General features: G+C 36.3%; 1 protein-coding gene across 1 annotated transcript in view; it reads left to right on the top strand.

Annotated features, from left to right (window-relative positions):
• SPATA16 (spermatogenesis associated 16) overlaps positions 1-23,151 on the top strand; it is a 224,322-nt gene that overhangs the window by 146,974 nt on the left and 54,197 nt on the right. Inside the window, 1 exon segment of the mRNA XM_048215147.1 lies at positions 19,692-19,839. Within this exon segment, the coding sequence (XP_048071104.1) occupies positions 19,692-19,839 (148 nt within the window).

The following is a 23,151-nucleotide window of genomic DNA, read 5'->3' as shown; positions in this document are numbered from 1 at the left end:
AATGGCAAGATTTTATTATTTTATGGCTGAATAATATTCCATTGTATATATGTACCACCTCTTTTTTATCCTTTAATCAGTCAGCGGACACTTGGGCTGTTTCCATAATTTGGCTATTGTAGATAATGCTGCTATAATCATTGGGGTGCATGTATCCCTTTGAATCAGTATTTTTGTATTCTTTGGGTAGTAAGTATCTAGTGTGATTGTTGGATCATAGCACAGTTTTATTTTTAATTTTTTTAAGAAACTCCATACTGTTTTCTACAGTGGCTACACCAGTTTGCATTCCCACCAACAGTGCAAAAGGGTTCCCCTTTTTCCACATTCTCACCAACACCTTTTGCTTCTCGTGTTATTGATTTTAGCCATTCTGACAGGTGTGAGGTGATATCTCATTGTAGCTTTGATTTGCGTTTTCTGACAATAAGTGATATTGAGCATCTTTTCATATGTCTGTTGGCCATCTGTATGTCTTCTTTGGGAAAATGTCTATTCATGTCTTCTGCCCATTTTTAATTGGATTATTCATTTTGGGGGTGTTGAGTTATTCTTTTCCTCTTTTAATTTGAAGCAACTTGGCATATTGGAAAAGAGCCCTCGTTTGGAAGTCAGGTCTGATTCGGCCCAAGATCTAACACCAAATAGTTATCTAACCTAAGGCAAATTAGTCTCTAGAGGAACTTCAACTAGAAAATAAGAAATGACTAGCAGAAAGTTTTTGAGAAGCTCTATTCTTAAAGTTCATTTTAGCACTGAAATCTAATATTTTAAGCACATCCAAAAATGATGTCACACATTAAGATAAAAAGAAGTAACATAATTAGAAATTTCATCCTGCAGATAAATTCTATAAACTAAACCCCTCTAACTAGCCGCAACATTAGCACACCACACCAGTCTCACCAGTTACATACTTCCTTAGGCTAGCCTGCTTCTCCCTGATCTTCATTTTTTTTTTAAAGATTTTGTTTATTTATTTATTTGACAGAGAGAGACAGCCAGTGAGAGAGGGAACACAAGCAGGGGGAGTGGGAGAGGAAGAAGCAGGCTCCCAGCAGAGCAGTGAGCCCGATGAGGCGCTCAATCTCAGGACCCTGGAATCACGCCCTGGGCCAAAGGCAGCCGCTTAAGGACTGAGCCACCCAGGCACCCCTCCCTGGTCTTCATTTAAATGTATATATCTTCCTCCTTAAAATTTGTTCTGTCCTAAATCAAAAGGGGCTTTTAGACATTGCCAGAGAGTACCTAGTCCATGCCATCTTTAAAGACAGTGATGCTCTACCACCCAATCTACCATGGCAATTGAACTTAAGAATGTTGAATATATGAATGCCCCCAAACATCACAGACTAGAAACTGTACCTGCATATACATTCTTAGACATCCATTAAGGCTTAAATACTACCTTTGTATGTGATGAAGTTATTGTACATCTTCCTTCCAACCACATAAATTACCTATCACTCTGGTCAGTTGTTCTTCTTAGAGGTCTTAAACCAGAAATGGAAAATTGGGGGATGTAAAAATTTGAGAGCCAGTCTACACATACTCATACAAATTCTTGGATACAAAAGAATGGACCTTTACTTTGGTAAGCTCAAGAACACTTTTCAATTGTATTAGGAACAGTTTTCATATCATCAACCCAGCAAGAAAAAAAGGCATAAAACTCTGCACTACATGACAGCTCACACTGGAGTATATCACTCTGAATAAAAGTGTTTGCACATGTTATTCATAATAGCATCACCTCTTCAGAGCTAGAGAGGGCTGGAGATAACTTGTCACAACTGTACTTGCATGCATGCTTCTGCAACCTGATACCCAGTCTCCTATCACCAGCCACTCTCCTTTTCTCAAACACCTTAAGACCTCATCACAATTCTGAGCTAATTAACACAACGGAAAATTCCTAATCAGGCTTAGAATTAGCTATTTTGAAGCAGTGACCACTCTGTATTTATACATTGCTCCTAAAGTAATAATATTATTTCAAGAAGATTTTTACAGTAAACTATAGTCCACCTCCTAAGCCCCCTTCCCCTTAGATCCAGGGCTGGATTTAATAGCATCGGGAAACAAATGACCTCCACTCCTGTTTCCCTTTCCTGGTTTCCCACCTTCCCTTTCAGCCATGCTGTCAGCCACATGGATTGTCTGGTGTGTGGCTTTCTCTCCTGCAGTGTGAGTAACAGAAGCAACTCCGGTCTGCACTGCTCAGCAAAATGGAGTGAGAAAAGATGATAACAGCTAATTTTGCTGCAGAAGTCCCACAAAACAAGTGCAAAGGAGCCCCACTAAACAGGGGCAAGCTGCTTGATCAGCTCACTCTTCACCTTAATTGTTCTTTTTTAAATTTCTTTCTTTCTTTTTTGAGTCACAAAGCCCACCAAGAATCTGATTGCATTTACAAGCATCCACCTAGAAATAATACTCATAAATATATACACACACACAAAAATGGGCTTACTATTTATCTCATTGCATTGGAACTCCTACACATAGAATACAAAGAATTATAGTTTTATCACTCTTACGAAAGGTTATGCAATTTTTCTGGAATAAGAAATTGAAATATATTTGACATCCCATCAATGTCAATGTTTCGTTTTAATAGCAATAAGAGGTACAACCCTGATTCACAGTTTTTTAACAGCAAACGGAATCAGAGCTCCTGTAGCTCACAAGATCTCATACGGATAGGCAGGCATCAACAATAACCAAAATTCACATTACATCACTTCCTTTGTTCTCAAGTCAATGAGATTATCTTTGTTAAGTCTATATCATCAAAGTTATCTATATCAGCAATTTGTTTCAATTTTAAAGCCATCTGAACAAAAAGTGATCTTCATAAAAGATAAAGCCATTTGCCAAGTGTCTGTTGATTTTTGTCCCTAGAAACTCCCAGTAACTCAGTCTCATCTCCAGTATTAGAAAACTTATATTGTTATTTGACTCCAGCAACCTCATTTAGAGTAGCAGCTTGACCAAAAAAAAAGAAAGAAAGAAAGAAAAAAGCTCATAGATTTTCAGCAGCACCTCTAAAAGTAAATTCAGCATTTTTATCAAAAGAATTGCTTCATTTATGTGACTAAGATATCAGCCATTATAAAGCTAGTCCTGGAATGAACTTCTCACTATCAATCTGTTCTAAGAAGGAGTTTTCCTTTCTCTTAAAAAATTTTCAAGACTTAATCAAACTAAATCACTTCTAAATTTCTTCTCTGAATTGCCAACAAACTGCTCTATTAAGAAAGAGCCTCATGGTGTGTTCTTGTATCTTGACAAAGATCTACTGAAAAGGCACTGATTTGAGCTCTTGGCTCTGAGGAAGTTGAAGACTTTCACAGCAATTGGAAGACCTCTTTTGGGATTGTTGGAGGGGCTGTTGACACCAACACAGGCCCCTGTAGAAAGCCTGACATGTGGAGCATCTTTCCTTAGTGAAGCAGCAAAGGCTGAGGCAGTGCCAACTTCACAGATCCTCCATCTGTGCAGAGAATACCAAGACTTCCCATCCAATTCAACTCGTACTTGGCATTGCATGTTCACCATCTTAAAGATATCAATGGCCTAAATGGCTTCCAAAGAGGGCTCACCAACAAGCAATTTTTCTTTGGTGAAATTAGTCTACTCTCAAAGGACAAAATCAGGAACTGGCTGCACTGAGATACAAAAGATTTTCCCCTACCATATGCTTGAGGAAGATAGTGCACAGTCTGTGGGCCCTAAAGCCCTTGCATGGCATTCAGGGGTTCAACAGACCACAGATTAAGTCTCTTGTGTACTCCTTCTCTTTTCAACAGCTCTTTTTCTTTTTGGTATTGGGCCTAATGGGAGACATTTGTCGCTTCCAAAACTCAAAGCAAAAACAAATACCCAGAGCGTTCATGTCATATAGTTCCTCCTTAAACTGCACTATAGTCATTCAAATGTGAAACCTTTCCAATCCAGTGTATGCAGACTACTCTTAAATTAGTGGGTACTTTTCTTCTTTAGTTTCAAATTGTATTTGTCATTCATACTCATTCAGGAAAAATTTATTGATCAATTATTAGTGACTGTGTGTTAGGCACTATGCTATGCATTAGAAATACAGCAGTGAACAAAATAGATATTGTCCTGTCTTCAAGAAACACTTATTCTAGCACAAAATATTTATTAACAAGAAAAACATCTGGTACTTAAATTAGACACCACTTCTTAATCTGTTTTTCTTCCACAGTACTATCGAAATGCATTGCAAACAGGAATTCAATACATATTTGTTAAATTCAATTAACCAAATTAAATACTATTTTACATGAAACTCAAACCAATAATGTCAAGAATATTTTGGAATAGTTTTTTGTTATTTAAACAAATTTAAGCAAACATGTGTTTATATAAATTCAACAAGTATTTCTGTGTGTGTGTATATATGTGTGTATGTGTGTGTGTGTGTGTGTGTGTGTGTGTGTGTTTGTTTTAACTTCACAAATGTGTACAACTCAGTGCTTTAGTTGAGTTTGGAATTTATCAGAGTATTTGGAAAAGGTTACAGATTTCCCATAGTCTTTTGTCTCATGGGTTTCTGTGCTCATGATGTCTCCATGCAAATTCTAAGGTCTTATCTATTAGCTGCTTCTTTCAAACATAGCAATCAAGACAGCAGCAAGCTAATGGATTTCTCTGCCCTAACCAGAGAATGATACAGATAACTTAGCACTGAATGTTATTTGATCCCTTATATCGATAATGGAGACTAACTTTTTCACTCCAGTTCTTTGTTTTTCTTCCTGATATTGCAAAATTATCCCAATATTAGTCATTTACATGATACAGATTTATGATATCTCAACCTCAGAATAAAAATAAAATCTTCAACATGAAATTACAGGCAAAGTAAGGTCAAAGAATCAGAAATTTTTTTATTATTTTAACAAAACACCTACATATTCTGGAGAAGAAAAATGTGTTCTCTCTAAAGATTTGCTTCCATGTGAAAAATGTTTCCACAAAAAGGAGCAAAATAAAAATGCCGAATGAGCATTTCTCCTAATGGCCTTTGTTTATAATCGATTTATTTATTTATTTGGCCCCATTGGGCATACAGTTTATAAAATATTTGGACAAGGAGTGTCTGAAAGTAACCCAAACTTTATTGTATTTAGTTTAGATATAATTTAAGAAGCACCAAACTCACTCACCTAAAAATATTTTTCCTATCAACTGTCATGTGTCATGCTTAAATTCCCACCATTTGGCACTGAGTCTCTTATCAATCCCACATCCTATGCCGAAGAAATTTTATCTGTAAGTGTTTAACTCATTAACGGGTGACTCCTCAACACAACTGGGAAAATTATTTTGAGACTTCTTAGTCCCTTTGGAAACATAAAAGCAGAATCCTGAAGGAATAAGATGGAAGGAAAGGTAAGCCCTGATAAGGAAAGGTGACAGAATGTTCTGAATATAGGGAATGTAGGCTGAGCAGAGGGACTCTAGGGAGGTAGTGGATATATGTACTTAACTCAGAAAGGAAAGAAAACAAAAGAAAACAGACACTATAGAGCAGTAGAAAGAAATCAGGCCTAAGATTGACAAGCTGTACCTTCTAGTTCCAATGCTACAATTCAGTTTTGGATAGGTCACTTCATTTCTGTATTAGTCAGCCACTGCTACAATCTGGATATGTAAAAAATCACTCTTAAATTCAGTGGCTTATCAAAATAATAAGCAGATTGGCTTATCAGTCATGATTTGGCTGATCTAGGCTGGTCTTGGATGGCCTTGACAAGGCTTAGCTCCAAGTTGCAGAGAAGCTCAAGAATGATACACATGTCTCTCATCCTCCTTTGACCAATGGCTACCTGATGTCTGTTTATCTTATGGCAAAGTGAAGAATTCTAAGAGAGAAAGCAAAACTATATATGCACATTTCAAGTCTCTGCTCATACCATGCTGTTTAATATTCCATTAGACAAATCAAGCCGTATATAATCAAGGCCCAGGACACGGGTTAAAATTCTTCTGTTCACTGAAAAGCCATGACAAAGGCATGGATGTGATATTGTTATAGGGAGGGGGGAAATTGAGACCATTAACTCAATCTGCTGGTTTACCACAACTGCTCTGGACTTTTTTTTTTTTTTAAAGATGTTATTTATTTATTCAACAGAGATAGAGATAGAGACAGCCAGAGAGAGAGGGAACACAAGCAGGGGGAGTGGGAGAGGAAGAAGCAGGCTAATAGGGGAGGAGCCTGATGTGGGGCTCGATCCCATAACGCCGGGATCACGCCCTGAGCCGAAAGCAGATGCTTAACCACTGTGCCACCCAGGCGCCCCTGCTCTGGACTTTAGTTTCTGCTACTGTTTGATGACAAAGTTGGCCTAGGTCAGTGGTTCTCAAACACTGGTCTAGTGACCAACTGCATCAAAATCACTTGGGAAAATATTTAAAATATTAGATTCCCAGAGTTGGGTGAGGTTCCAAAAACTGTCTTTGTCTACTGCCCCCCAACGAAGTGATTCTGACACACAACCCTGAGCTAGATGGTTTTTAAGGCCATTTATAAACTTTTAAATTCATGACCAACTTAGCCTACCTTAGAGTTTATCTAGCGCTTTGCTAGGTGCAAAGGTAGAGTGTCAGAGTACCTGCGCAGAAAAAATCCCTAAGCCCCAGATTCTCCCCTCTGTGCCACGATATAGAAGCCTCTAGTAAGTGAGGCAGCCTGTACTTCCTCTTTTTAAAGGTTAACTGCTCTCCTCTTCTCACCATGATGTAAGTCAGATTTTCCTGCCCACTTCCCATGCCCAAAGCAAACTCTTTGGCTGCCTCAGGATTCCTTCCTGCATTCAGTTTTACGTCTAGACCACAATGGGCATTGCAATCAGTTTTAGTCACTTGCCTACAAAGAGATTTGTCCATTAATAGGCAATATTAAGATTCTCATTTTATGAATTCTCATATTTTTCAGTTATAAGACAGGCTAAAGAGGAAGTGTCCAAATTGAGATGATAGGTAAAAGAGAGCTTCTTTTCCTGGGTCTTGGAAAAAGATAAATGTAGAAATGAATTTCTCATCTAATTATTCATTCCTGTTTATATATTCTTTAATGATATGTTTCCATGGTTACCAGCGTTGTTAAATGCTGCCTGCGTTTCACTTTGCTTTGATGCTATTTGAGGTAGTATGCCAGTAGGAGAGGTTCACTTTTAAATGAAAGATGTAATTGAGACATGTATTTGATCTAAGGTTGAGTGTTCCTGTGAAGAAGATAGTGACCGTGACATTAGTTTCTGTTTGTATAGTTTAGTGTAGTTCTTCCATTGATGTTCTGTGGGTGTCCCAGGCATTAGGAAGGAAGAAAGGAAGCAAAGGAGGGAGGAATGGAGGAAAGAATCTGAACCATACACATAATGAGATCATGTGTACATTTCAGTACTATTATATATATTTAGTGACATTGATTTGGCCAGACTGTCAAGTAGGTGAGGTTGCTTTTTACACGCCCCCTCCTCTCTTCTCCCCAAGCCGTCGCTGTTCCTCACACCACCTATACAAGCCAAGAGCCACAGCCTTCTTTCAAAAATGTGTCATATATTCAGTTACCTCACCTCAGTGTGAATCTGCGTCAGAGTGCAACCTTGTCAGAGGTTGTCTGCTTTTGAAGCCCTAATTGCCACTGAGAAATACACAGCTCTATCCCCTGTGAAAACAATGCCAGGCATTCAGATCATATAAGAATTTGGGGGCAGGGGCACCTGGGTGGCTCAGTCATTAAACGTCTGCCTTTGGCTCAGGGCGTGATCCCAGAGTCCTGGGATCGAGCCCCACATCAGGCTCCTCTGCTGGGAGCCTGCTTCTTCCTCTCCCACTGCCCCTGCTTGTGTTCCCTCTCTCGCTGGCTGTCTCTCTCTCTCTCTGTCAAATAAATAAATAAAATCTTTAAAAAAAAAAAAAAAAGAATTTGGGGCAGTGCCTCAGAATGGGCCCTGCAGGGGGACAGCATATGTCACTTGTATATCAGCCACCTATATGCTAGTTGATAATTCAAACTCATTAGAAAATAGGAGCATCACATCAAATAAGAAAAGTAATCCTCAGCCACTCCTACGAAAATATTTACCTAGTACTCATCTTCAGAAATATATATATATAATCATATATATATAAATATATATAATCATATATATATAAATATATATAATCATATATATATAAATATATATAATCATATATATTTATATCATTTTTTTAATGGTGTCTGTTTGGTTCTGTAGAAGTATCAGTGGGTAATGGAGGAAACTCACACCATTTCAATAGTTAGCTTTTCCTTTTCTCTTTTTCCATCCTAAAAAGCTTTTTGGGTTTCTGACAGTCCTTAACAGAGAAAGAAGTAACCTCTAAATTTCTTTTCATTTTCTCTCATTTGAGAATGATATGGGTTTCATGGATTTAAGGCAGTTTGGGCCTTCTTTTACTTGAACAAATTTAGGGATAGCTATTTGGTTCCCAGGAGTCCTGCATTATTTTGCTAAGTTGTCATGAGGTTATTTTGTTTACTTAAGAGACTTTGCTTTCCAGTTTAAATTTGTGAAAATGTTGATTCCTTCTTTGTTTGGTTTGCATCTAAAAATCAAAAATTGTTATGATCCAAACCAAATTTAGAGATTTTTATAGTTATCTTATATTCCCCATAGATTTTTATGGGTTATTAATTTACAAGCTTGCAGAGAAATTGAGGTCATTTTTTTAGCAGCTGGAGATGCAGAATAACTATTCCATGAAATCATGAAATTTTTTAAGCTGTGTGCGCCCAAGTATAAAATAATCTGTAAAGCTCAAAGCTTTTAATGTTTTTATTTATATTCAGCCATCTTTTTGATGGCATTCCACACCAATTAAAAATGAATTTTCCTCTTTTCTGGAATTAACACAATTGTATTTTCCTCACTAATTTTTGAAGACTGCATGCTCTACCTGTACTATAATTTCTGGTTGAATCATTTTCTTTTCCATTTCTTTTTCATATTTTCTAATCTGCCCTCTTCTAGATAATGAGGCCCCAGCATTTTATATGTCTGTCTTCAACAAGTGGCATGATTTACTTTTTTTTTTAGGATCCTAAAATAACTGTTAAACTGACCTATTTCTATCTAAGACAGCAAAAATGCTATTTTATATACTGCGGTCTACAGCAGGAGTCAACAGCCTATGAGGAACAATAGCCCCCAGAAAACCTTGGGAGGACTATTTCAAGCCCAAACCTAAAGAGATGCAAAACACCATAATTACCATGGCAAGTCTTCATTTTTCTTTATTCTTCATCAGGTGGGGGTTGGCTTGCTTTAACATTCTGTATGAAAGACAAATCAGTGATAAAGTTGGAGACTAGATACATACATAACTTGGAAGTATAGTGACAGGTCTCTTAAAGATAGCACTTCATTTCATTTCGTCTAATATCACTTGAAGTTGTAGTTTGCCATTGTCATACAGTGTGTGTGTGTATATATACATAATAAATGCTTGGATATATATTTGACAGGTCCATCACATTTTTCACAGAGGCAATTATGCCCCTTCTGAGACCTCTTGATGATGAAAAATTGCATATAGAAGGATACCTGCCCCATAATAGCATTCTTCTGCAATCTCTTACCTCCTAAAAAATAAAAATCCTCCACGAGGGAGTGATAGCTTGAAAGAGAATAATTACAGACAAATGAAAGAAATAAGAAAAAAGAAGAAGAGGTGTCTGGTTGCTGGGGCAAAGCTGAAACTTGATGGAGTAAAGAAATTATGGGGCTGTAGGAGTATACTAAAGACAAGCTTTGAGTAATAGACTATAGCACTATAAAGACATTTTTTGGCACAACACACAGTTCCTTTTACTGGATCCCCAGATAGACCATCATCCCTCCTTGGGTCTGTGTACCACCAGGGCCATGGAGCTACTAGCTTCCAGGATGAATAGCTTCCTCACTGGAAGGCTCTATTAGAACATTTTTCCTCCTGCTAAGGATTGCACTTCTGCCCTCCTAAGCTTTATGGAAGCTATAAACCTCATTTGTGAGTCTGCACACCATAAATGGCTCAGAGCAAGAGGCTCTGACTGAGATAGAAGTGACTTGAATCCTAGCTCTGTCACAAAGTAACCATGTGAAGTACTGCATATTGTATCATATAAAGACTGAGTTTTCCTAATCTTTAAAATGGGATAATGCCTGTTTTCCAGTGTTGCCTTAACAAGTAAAGAGAATAATGTATCTATAGCACTTAGCCAATGCCCAGGCACCCTCATGTAATTGATTAAATGAGTGTTACAGATTTATCAGTGGATTAAATGAAGTCTACAACAGTAGCTTGCTCTCTGATGACAGAAAGTTAGTCCCTGCAACTTATGTCTTGTCTCCAAATTAAACATATTTGGATTCCTTCAAATTCTCCAAAATACAGTTTTTCAAGGGCATCCTAGACTTTTCCACTCAAAGGTGTCTTGCATAGTAGCCTAAGAGATAAAATAACTGCTTGGTGGAAAAAGCAGTACACGTCTAGGAACCAGGTCACCAGATTCTTGTCCCAACTCTGCCATTAATCAGCTTTGTGCACCAGCAAGCCCAATCTAAAACCACCAGCCAAGAAATACAATCAGAAAACAATATACAGTTAGGGAAAGGAATATCTACCTTCATATAATTAAACTAAGTACAGAGAAGAAATGCACAATGACAAAAAAGGGTCCCAAACTGTGTTGACATTTACCACTGAACATAGAGGCTAAAGCCCATTAGTAATACCCATTTGAGCTTATGAAATAATTACAGGTAATGTAGCAATTTATTCCTGTGATACCTTTTGGTGATTCATTTTAAGTCATCAAGAATAAAAGCTCTGTGGCATCCTAAAGAGTCTGGAGGCTGCTGAAACCCACACTTGTAACTCTGAGTTTCTATCAGCTGGTATTTCTCTAATGTGCAAACAGAAAATTATTCAGGATCTTTAGAACAAGAATGTACTTTAAATTCTATTTATAAATTATATGTGCTTTGCCATTAAATAAGCTAGACCAACCCAAGCACATTATTATTTAAGTTGCTTTATCAAGAAGCCTTTCATTTAATTTTTGTAAATGTTTCTCTTTGAGACAGGCATGCTTATTGAGAGCATTCCTTAAATCTAATGAGGGGCTGGTAGGCAGAGCAGTCTTATTGTGGCCAGTAGGTGTGAAGAATGAATATTCTGTTTTGTGTTAGAGTTATTGTTGTGAAGAGGATCTTGACCTGCTTTAGGTTTGGTGTGGTCTATTTGTTTCTCTGTTAGAGTCAAGTTCTTACTGTCTTTGAAGACAGGAATAAGATAATCATGGAAAAAGAAAAAATAAAGTAAAACTTGATCTTATACTTCTAGGGATTTGCAATCTAACTAGAAGGATGAGAAGTCACCGGGTGGAAAAGAAAGCATTGGTTTTGGAGAACCTTGCATTATTGTCCTGCTTCCTTCTCTCATTTTGTGTGACCTAAGTCACCAGAACTCAACAAGCCTCAGTTTCCTTGGTTATGAAGTTGAGTGATTTTAAAATAATATCTTCGATTCCTTTCATCTCTTTAGTTCTGTGCTAAAGGGGCATAGAAATAAAATTTTGCTACCAAATATGATTAAAAATTAATACAGATTAAATTTTAGGCATTAAATGCTGAAGTTATTCAACTAATGGAAGCGTCATATATAATCAAAATCTTAACTCTAACCCTAACCAGACTGGATAGTGGACAGCAGTATACACACACACCCACCACCCCCACACAATATATATATATAATATATAGTGTGTGTGTGTATATATATGTATGTATGTGTGTATATATATATATATATATATATATATATATATATATATACAGTGTATATACATACACTGCAAAACTAAAGTAAAAGTAAATGCCTTGAACTTAAAATGATATTTATTGTGGCTATTTTTAAACAAGATGGAATGCAAAGTAGAGAATTCATAACAGTTATATAAAAATTTGCTCACCTTGGTACAAGTAACCTTTTCGTACAATCTTTGCTCATTTCCACATACTGCAAATAAAAATTTAAATATCTTGATTTAAATTGCATGAAAACATAACTTTCACATCACTGGACTGATAAATATAATGGCAAAGCTGCCAAATATTCCCTTATATTGCAAAAATACAGAACTCACAGTGAAGGTTGTTTAATAAAAGAACTCCCATAAATACAGGTAATATTTCAGCATTAAAATGCTGATCATCCAGGCAGGGGCAAACAATCAATTATTACATATTTTATTCTGACAAACCATCATATTAATAAAATCATCATAAAAATGTCCATCTTGGCTATTGCATAAGTGATATAGTGAATAGGTTTATAAGGAAGTCTCAAGGTAAGATATTTTGCTCTTTAGATAAATTTGCTCTTTAACTTAATTCTAAATTTCAAGAAAATTGGAATCTTTCAAATTGAACTCATATATTCAAAGGGTTGAATTTGAAAATTGTTGGTCACAAAAATTTTCTTTTTCCATTTTCTAGAAAATTCTAGTCATCATTCAAAATTACATCATTATTAATATGATAACAAAGAACCGTATTAGCCACTAAAGACTAAAGATTCCCATCTCAATTATTTATAGCTTACAAGTAGAGCCCTGCTTCCTGTGCGTCTAATGCTAACTCTGAAAATAATATAATCATAATATTTATTCACTAGTAATACCTACTTAGATGGACTTTATGAGGATTAAAGGAAGTAGGATATAAAAAAGCATTTCTCACACTACTAAGTGAAAAGTTATTTTCTCTCCTAAAATACCAGTTTTTTGTCTACATTTTAAATAATACATAAAGCTTAGTAGAAAAAAATAGGTTATGAAAGAGATTTAAATTTTCTTTTATTATTGTTTGTGAATTAGGATCGACTAACTGTTACAACAAACAACTCCCAACATTTCTGTAATTTTAAACAATAGTAGTCATTTTCTCACTCACGCTGTAGTTCAATGTGGGAGTTCAGGAGATTGGTTCTCCACAAATCAGCAATAATGAGAACCCATAGTTCTTCCACCATGTAGCTCCATCTTCCTCCATGTCCTGAGAGTCCTCCCTCTTCAGGAAGCTGATAGAGAAAGAAAATGGAGGATTATATGAGGCAGAGTTTTATGGGCCCGGCCTAGAAAAAGTATCATTCCCACTTATGTTCCATTGATCCACGCAGAGCCACATGGCTACACTTAAACTGCAAGGGGGTCTGAAAAATGCCAACCGCATGCCCAGGACACATACATGTATATGTTCTAAAATTCTATAGCACTCACATATACTGCAAAACTAAAGAATATTAAACAATTTAGAATTTAAACTAATGTTTATTATGACTGTTTTTAAACAGGAGAGTAAAACCCAGGAGGTAAAACCGTAATTTTTGAGGAGAAAGTGAAATATAATATTTGAAACCCTGATTCTAAATTCTATAAAATTAAAAAGCTGTTCATCCTGAAAAAAGTCACTTAAGCCTCTTCAAGTCACTTAATTCATCTCCAATTCAGTGAATTGGGCTGGAAAATTCCCAAGGTTCCTTCCAGATATAATCTTATAAGTAAAGCAATTTACTGCAATTATGGTCAACCCTGATGTTGGAAACATTAAAGGAATAATTTGATAATAATCTATAATAATTTGATCACATTTTCTAATTAGAACTAACAAGATTTCTGCTACTGAACCACTATCACTGGACACATAGTTAAAAGGTTGCAGTTTGTCCAAATCCTCCAGAAAAAAAGGAGGGGGGAAAATTTCATAATCCCATCATCCTGAAAATGTTTGCGATTTGTAGTTTCTGCCAGATTTATCCTAGGCACCCTGAGTGCTCTTAAAAATTTGCTAGGAAGAAGCAACCTTCTTGGATTTAGAAGAGAGAGTGAATTTTGTTTGTTTCTTTTTTGCTAGTCATCTTTTCCCTCTAATTTGATGACTTTTCCTTTACTCTTGATGGAGTGTCTCTCTTTCCCTGTCTCCCTCATCATGTCCCTTGTTATAAAATTATCCTGGGCAAATTGATTTCTGAGATAGCAAATGGCTCTTTTTGCTTAGCTAAAGAATAAGGAGAAATTATTATAAGTTTACTGTTTGTAGAGGAAATGAGCTGCCCACATTCATTCTTGGTTTATGTAACTATAAGATTTAACACTTGGTAAATGTGAGGATAACAATAGAGAGTTATTAGAAGCCCCAAATGTAAACACCTAATTTCAAAGCTCTTTTTGTATGTAGCAACAGAGAAAGCATAATTAACAGCAATGTACACTTACCAACAGGACATGTGGACTGACTGTTTTCCATATTCTTTGCGCACGTGAAACATTTATTGACACCAGAGAAACTCACGTAGGGAAAGAATAACTCAACTGCAGAAAATTTTTGTCAAATTAAAAACTATCATTTGAAATCTACCTTTACTTTTAGTATAGCTTACTTTTTTAGTTTTTATTTACGTTCCAGTTAGTTAACATACAATGTAATATTAGTTTCAAGTGTACAATATAGTGATCTAACAATTCCATCATCACCTAGTGCTCATCACAACAGGTGCACTCCTTAGTCCCCGTCACCTATCTAACCCATCCTTTCCACCTACTCCCTTCTGGTAACCATCAGTTTGTTCTCTATAGTTAGGAGTCTGTTTCATTGTTTGCCTCTCTCTCTCTTTTATTTCCCTTTGCTAGTTTGTTTCTTAAATTCCACACATGAATGAAATGTTTTTCTCTGACTTATTTCTCTTAGCATAATACTCTCTAGCTCCATCCATGTCATTGCAAATGGCAAGATTTCATTCTTTTTTATGCCTGAATAAAATTCCATTGTATATTTATACCACCTCTTCTTTATCCATTCATCAGTCAATGGACATTTGGGCTGCTTCCATTTTTTGGCTATTGTAAATAATGTTGCTATAAACATCAGGGTGCATGTATCCCTTTGATTTCAAGCTTTTGTATTCTTGCATAAATACCAGTAGTGTTATTCCTGTATTATAAGGTAGTTCTATTTTTAATTTTTGAGGACTCTCCATACTATTTTCTACAGTGGCTGCACCAGTTTGCATTCTTACCAAGTGCAAGAGGGTTCTGCTTTCTCCACATCCTCTCCAACAGCTATTGTTTCTCATATTATTGATTTTAGCCATTCTGACAGGTGTGAGGTGATATCTCATTGTAGTTTTGATTTGCATTTCCCTGGTGGTAAGTGATGTTGAGCATCTTTTCATGTGTCTGTTGGCCATCTACATGTCTTCTTTGTTGAAATGCCTGTTCTTGTCTTCTGCCCATTTTTAATTGGATTATTTGGGTTTTGTGTATTGAGTTGTATCAGGTCTTTACATATTTTGGATATTAACCTTTTACCAGATATGTCATTTGCAAGTATCTTCTCCCATTCCATAGGTTGCCTTTCGGTTTTGTTGACTGTTTCCTTCACTGTACAGAAGCTTTTTATCTTGATGAAGTCCCAATAGTTGATTTTTGCTTTTGTTTCCCTTGCCTCAGGAGACCTATCTAGAAGAAGTTGCTATAGCCCATGTCAAAAGATTACTGCCTGTGCTCTCTCGAAGGGGTTTTATGGTTTCAGGTCTCACATTTAGGTGTTTAATCCCCGTTGAGTTTATTTTTGTGTATGGTGTAAGAAAGTGGTCCAGTTTCATTTTGTTGCTGTCCAGTTTTCCCAACACCATTTGTTGAAGAGACTTTTTCCCATTTGGATATTCTTTCCTCCTTTGTTGAAGATTAATTGACCATATAACTGTGGGTTCATTTCTGGGTTTTCTGTCCTATTCCATTGATCTATGTGTCTATTTTTATGCAAGTACCATATGGTTTTAATTACTACCACTTGTAATATAACTTGAAATCTGGACTTGTGATACCTCCAGTTTTGTTCTTTTCCAAGATTGCTTTGGCTATTTGAGTTCTTTTATGGTTCCATACAAATTTTAGGATTGTTCGTTCTAGGTCTGTGAGGTATGCCGTTGGTATTTGGATAAGAATTGCATTAAATGTGTAGTTTGCTTTGGGAAGTATAGGCATTTTAACAATATTTGTTCTTCCAATCCACAAGTGTAGAATGTCTTTCCATTTCTTTGTGCCATCTTCAGTTTGTTTCATCCATGTCTTACTGTTTTCAGAGTACAGGTCTTTGGCCTCTTTGGTTAGGTTTATTCCTTGGTATCTTATTATTTTCAGTGCAATTGTAAATGAGCTTGATTTCTTAGTTTTTCTTTCTGCAGCTTTATTAGCGGTGTATAGAAATGCAACAAATTTCTTAGTACAGCTTAGCTTTTTACAAGCTGCAATTCCTCACCTGGTCTCTTCCTCTATTTATCTTCAAAATCAAGGAAAATTTTTCAGTGTTGATAAAAAATAGATTACAATCCATATTTTAATAGCTATGATTATTACAAAATATTCTAGTGTTTAAAATTTCTTAAGTATAATTTTTCATTTTACAAATATTAGACTCTTCATGAAAGATAAGCCCAACCCTATATTATTAAATTAATACCACCACAAAATGAAAACCTGATATTTTAGAGCCTAATCCAGTCAAAAATTCCCTGTTTTAGTAAAGCTAATATTTTCTAGTTATTTCACTCATGAGTCATTCAATAATGTACCAGAAATGTGTTATATATATATATATAATATATATATAATATATATATTATATATATAAATGCTATGTATATAGACATACATATACATATGCTATATATTTTGTTCCTTTACAAGAACAATGTGAGAAGGTTCAAAGCCTCAAGATTGTCTGTCTGTAGAAGAACAAAAAACATTAGTACATTAAAATACAAGGATATGTCAGGATCTGGTGAAAGAGTAATCCGTATTCTCATTCTACTCCATGTTATGGTATCTCTTCTTGAGCTTATAATAATGTCCTTTGAGAAAATATCTCTATGGAGAATTCAGTTATTATTCTTACATACACACTTACGCTCACTCACCCACCTCCTTACCCATCTTCAACATGGAGGGCAGAAGCCACAAAAAAGATCCCATTTCTACTGGCTCTGATTAGGGAGAAAGGGAAACCGTGTCAGCACATACCCTCCCAAGTGGAGAGCCCTGTGAAAGCCTAAATGCAATTCGTTGAGCCTCGAGCCAAGAGTACAGTGCCTTAAATGAACAGACCCAGCTGCCACACAAAAACCACGCTTCTGCCACTTGCAAAAAAGCTGGTATAGGCTCTTGGGCATGAGTCTTACTGTCCCTGTCCCTGCTGTGAGATGGCTTAGCAAAGTTACCCTGCCAGCAGTCACTTAAGCTGCTAGCAATTGGAAAAGAAATGGGATGGAGAGAGTGTTTTCTTCTACCCTGGCCTTACTGGGATACTGTTAATGTCTCCCTGGAAGCAAACTAAAGTATTAATAATTTCATTAATATTTTTTGATTCAGAATTTAAAGCAAAATACCCTTCATTAAGATATTTAGAGAGACCATCAGAAAAGCTGTTTTGGAGTTAGGAACTATTATGAGCTGAGTTGTGCACCACCACCCCCCCACCACCACCCCCCACCCCCACCCCCTGGCAAATTTGTATGCTGAAGTCCTAACCAGCTGCTACAGATTGTCATTGTATTTCAAATAGGGTATTTACAGTGATAATTAAGTTCAAAAGAAATCTTTAGGTGGTTCTTAATCCAATATGACTGATGTCCTTATAAGAAGAACAGATTAGGATACAGACATACACAGAGAAAAAACCAATGTGAAGACACAAGGAGAAGCTACAGAGCCATCTACAAGACAAGGAGAGAGGCCTAAGAAGAAATCAACCTTGCAGACAAACACCTTGATCTCAGACTTCTAGCCTCTGGAACTATGAGAAAATAAATTTCCATCTTTTAAGGCACCCAGTGTGTGATACTTCATTACAGCAACTCTGCAAGCTAATATGGGAACAGTTTACAAAAGGTAGAAAAGTCAGATTGCAAACTTTAGAACTGAGGTCTAAAACAGCTTCCCTCTTCAGCATATCCTCCACACTTATCTAGGTATGACTACTTACATTTTTGGTCTGGGCAGGCCATTCCCAGATTGGTTCCAGCAGTAAACATATGTAAGCCCCAAACTGGAAAAATTGTTCTCCTACTTAGTATAAAGGATCTTTATTTTTGCTGGAGGACCAGAACCTGGTGCCTAAACACCAAGTTTGAGTTCTCAGTCCACATCTCTGAATTCCAGAGCTTGTTAGACTTCCAAAGCTGGCACCCAGGCCTCAGCACCCAGGTCCTGTTTCATGTTCATAATCCATTGCTACCTCCGCTGAGTGCTGGCTGTGGGTTTGGAATCACAGTTGTATTCTTTGTTCCCAGGCCAATTCCTTAAACCTGGGAAGGGCAATGTTGTGGGCAATGTAAATTCCTTCATTCAGCCATTCAGAAATTTGCCCCACAACAAATTTAAAATGTAAATTAGAAGGTTTACATAATTTTCTAATGAGAGTCTCAGAGAAAGGAGGACCCTTTGTATCCAGAAAATGCTTATAAAGCTGCTCTTTTACACACAATATAGATGATCACAGAGGCCATTTGAAGTCACTGAGAAATGGATGAGGCAGTGAACAAGTTAAATTACGATTCTCAGCTTAAAATCAACTCCTTATTGCTCTTAACATCAATCAGAAACTTGTTTACAAAATGCTATGCCAGTAATAATATAAATTGCTGTTTGTTAAATGGTTTTTCTTTTGTTGGACAGTTCAAATCTATGATTTTTCCTTAAGGTTGTTGGCCCTCTTAGTTGTCACTGAAAAAATTTATTCCTATAAATAAATATGAATTTTTGTAATATGCTTTTATGCTATTTTCAGAAAAATGAGATAACTATGGACATTTCCACTTTTTATTCAGTGTTTAAGCCTCATTAGAAGGAAAAGTAGGAAAGGAATAAATTCCTTTTAAAACTTCACATAACTTACTTTTTGGTCTGTTTCAAATAGTAACGAACCTAGTTAAAACAGGAAGCTCAGGGTGATGGCAGGCTTTATCAAGAAAGGTACATGAGCAAAGAAAATTTAAAGAAATTCTTAAATGGCCAATCCATGTCAAGTGCCTCTTGTGATCTGGAGGGAAGGGAAGCTTTAGTGGAAGGAAGTTGTGAAAGGTTTTTCTTATTCCAAAAGGCTTTCCCACTTATTGGAAGAAGAAAAAAACGTACTTTGTCTAGTTTGTTGTGTTATTTATAGAAAATACTTAGATCTAGCTATTTCAGTTAATTTTTTAAAATACAAATTGCTCATCAATGTCTGTTTGAGAGTAGGATAATTATGTTAGACTTAAGAACTTGATTTTTTAAAATCAAGTAAAAAATGACACCTTGGAAAATAGAATTTTTATTTTTATCTTAGAGCAAGCTCAGTGTAGAGGTACCTGTTTACAAACTTTCTTCATTTAATTGGTTTTCTTAATATGAAATAGTATTCCCAGAACTAATTAAAATTTTATTCTAATGAATATTCAAGACCAAAATATGTTATCTTTGCAGTACAGTATATAGATTTTTAAATCATCCATAAAGGTAATTATATTTTTTTACATTCTTAAAAAGTCATATATTGTTATTGATGCCAAATGGGTTGTTTGCTTCCTCTCAGGCCATGATTGAAGAAGCCATCACCAGAGCGGAATCGTTCTCAGTTATGTATACACCATTTGCAACAAAAATCAGAGCTGATAAAATAGAAAAAGTAAGAGAGGTTTTCACAAAAACCCATCCTGCATATGTGGAATATATCTACACAGGTAATATTCAAGTTGTCAGCTGATAGTTTATTTCCATTGAAACAAATACAGGGCCATTTCTAGTTTATTTGTTTATTGTTTCAGTTTTAGGAGTACATTGTTGGGGTCTTTTTTTTTTTTCATTTTATTGTATTATATTTTTTCATCATTATACGTGCACTTTTTAATCCCCATCACCTATATCTCCCATCTCCTCCGCCCCCACCTTCCCTCTGGTAACCATCATTTTGTTCTCTATAGTTAAAAGTCTGTTTCATTGTTTGCCTCTCTTTTTTTTCCCTTTGCTCATTTGTTTGTGTCTTAAATTCTACATAGGAATGAAATCATATGGTATTTCTCTTTCTCTGACTGACTTATTTTGCTTAGCATTAAACTCTCCGGCTCTATCCATGTTGTTGCAAATGACAAGATTTCATTCTTTTCTTACGCCTGAATAACATTCCATTGTGTGTGTGTGTATATATATACATATATATATATATATATATATATATATATATATATATATATATATACCACCTCTTCTTTATCCATTCATCAGTCAATGGACATTTGGGCTGCTTCCATTTTTTGGCTATTGTAAATAATGTTGCTATAAACATCAGGGTGCATGTATCCCTTTGATTTCAAGCTTTTGTATTCTTTGCATAAACACCAGTAGTGTTATTCCTGTATTATAAGGTAGTTCTATTTTTAATTTTTGAGGACTCTCCATACTATTTTCTACAGTGGCTGCACCAGTTTGCATTCTTACCAAGTGCAAGAGGGTTCTGCTTTCTCCACATCCTCTCCAACAGCTATTGTTTCTCATATTATTGATTTTAGCCATTCTGACAGGTGTGAGGTGATATCTCATTGTAGTTTTGATTTGCATTTCCCTGGTGGTAAGTGATGTTGAGCATCTTTTCATGTGTCTGTTGGCCATCTACATGTCTTCTTTGTTGAAATGCCTGTTCTTGTCTTCTGCCCATTTTTAATTGGATTATTTGGGTTTTGTGTATTGAGTTGTATCAGGTCTTTACATATTTTGGATATTAACCTTTTACCAGATATGTCATTTGCAAGTATCTTCTCCCATTCCATAGGTTGCCTTTCGGTTTTGTTGACTGTTTCCTTCACTGTACAGAAGCTTTTTATCTTGATGAAGTCCCAATAGTTGATTTTTGCTTTTGTTTCCCTTGCCTCAGGAGACCTATCTAGAAGAAGTTGCTATAGCCCATGTCAAAAGATTACTGCCTGTGCTCTCTCGAAGGGGTTTTATGGTTTCAGGTCTCACATTTAGGTGTTTAATCCCCGTTGAGTTTATTTTTGTGTATGGTGTAAGAAAGTGGTCCAGTTTCATTTTGTTGCTGTCCAGTTTTCCCAACACCATTTGTTGAAGAGACTTTTTCCCATTTGGATATTCTTTCCTCCTTTGTTGAAGATTAATTGACCATATAACTGTGGGTTCATTTCTGGGTTTTCTGTCCTATTCCATTGATCTATGTGTCTATTTTTATGCAAGTACCATATGGTTTTAATTACTACCACTTGTAATATAACTTGAAATCTGGACTTGTGATACCTCCAGTTTTGTTCTTCTTTTCCAAGATTGCTTTGGCTATTTGAGTTCTTTTATGGTTCCATACAAATTTTAGGATTGTTTTGGGGTACATTGTTTTAATCTGATGAGTTGAAATAGGAAGTTATTTTAAGGTTTAAAGTAGAACTAGTCCTCTAGGTCTAGCACAATATTCCTTGTGCCATGATGTTTCTATTCTTTAAAAGAAGAGGTGGGGCAGCTGGGTGACTCAGTCAGTTGAGCATCCAACACTTTTTTTTTTTTTTAAAGATTTTATTTATTTACTTGACAGAGACAGCCAGCGAGAGAGGGAACACAAGCAGGGGGAGTGGGAGAGGAAGAAGCAGGCTCCCAGTGGAAGAGCCTGATGTGGGGCTCGATCCCAGAATTCTGGGATCACGCCCTGAGCTGAAGGCAGACGCTTAACGACTGTGCCACCCAGGCGCCCCCCAACTCTTGATTTCAGCTCAGGTCATGCTCTCAGGGTCCCTGGATGGAGCCCCACATTGAGCTCCAGACTCAGCATGGAGTATGCTTGAGATTCTCTCTCCCTCTCCCTATGCCCCTCCCTCCACTCATGCTCTCTCTCTCTCTAAAATAAATAAATCTTTAAAAAAATAAATAAAAGGAGAAGTAAAATCTAGAAACTATAGGATTTTTCTTTTTTAAGATTTATTTATTTATTTTATAGAGAGAGAGTGCAGGGGGAAAGGTAGAAGGAGAGGGAGAGAAGCAGACTCCCTGCTGAGTGGGGAGCCTGATGCGGAGCTAGATCTCACAACCCTGAGATCGTGACCTGGGATGAAATCAAGAGTCAGATGCTTAACTGACTGAGCCAACCAGGAACCCCGTTAACTCTAAAATTTTTTTAAATGAAGGAATAACCTGTGGTAAAATGCCACCTTTCCCCCATATTCTTCATCAGTGAACTAGAGGATTATAGTATTTTCCAGAAGATGATTTTTTTCCCAGCGCTTCCTATTTCTACTTTCCTTCTTCCATCTATCTCACACTTCAAATTTCCCTCTTTCCTTATGTTCTTGGATAATTGATATCCAAATGAGATCTGGATCATCAAGTGGACTTAGAGGACACAATACTGGTATTATCCCTTTTTCCTCCTTTTTTCTTTGCAAGCCACTGGCTTTTATTCATTCATTCAAAAATACTTTTTAATACCTACTATATGCCAACAATAATTCTGAATTAAGACAGATTTTCTTGTACAAAATTAAGAGCCACTCAATGGCTACCATGGTAAGGAAAATCTCTAAAGGCACATACCTAATATCACATCATCCCATTAAGAGCCCTTCATTCTTTCTTTCATGGTTTTGGGGCCAAGCCACTGATTTATATGATTAATAATGTATTCTGTTCGTGATCACTTTTAATGTGCTAGGCATTATGGAGTAAGATGATTCTCATTTAGAAACAAGAAAACAGCAACCAGAGAAAACAAATTACTTTTCCAAAGATTCACAGCAAATCAGTGGTGGCAGGCCTTGGATTTGAACCCATGTCCTCGCCATTGAGCTATACCATTTCCATCTGCTAAGAACAGAGGTGTGATAGAAGCATTAAATTTAGGTCCTATATAGTCCTTATTTTTCACCACAATGCCTCAAGCTCTTCAGAGGAAGCATATTATGTAAATATATAGTGATGGTTGAATAGTGAATCTTTAAGGAACAATGGATAATTTGAGGGCAAGGAAAGGGAAGAGAAGAAAGCACAACGCATGCTATAAT

The sequence above is a fragment of the Ursus arctos genome, unplaced genomic scaffold (genome assembly GCF_023065955.2).
Source record: "Ursus arctos isolate Adak ecotype North America unplaced genomic scaffold, UrsArc2.0 scaffold_4, whole genome shotgun sequence".
Lineage (NCBI taxonomy): Eukaryota > Metazoa > Chordata > Mammalia > Carnivora > Ursidae > Ursus > Ursus arctos.
This window is presented reverse-complemented; position numbering and strand designations above follow the sequence as displayed.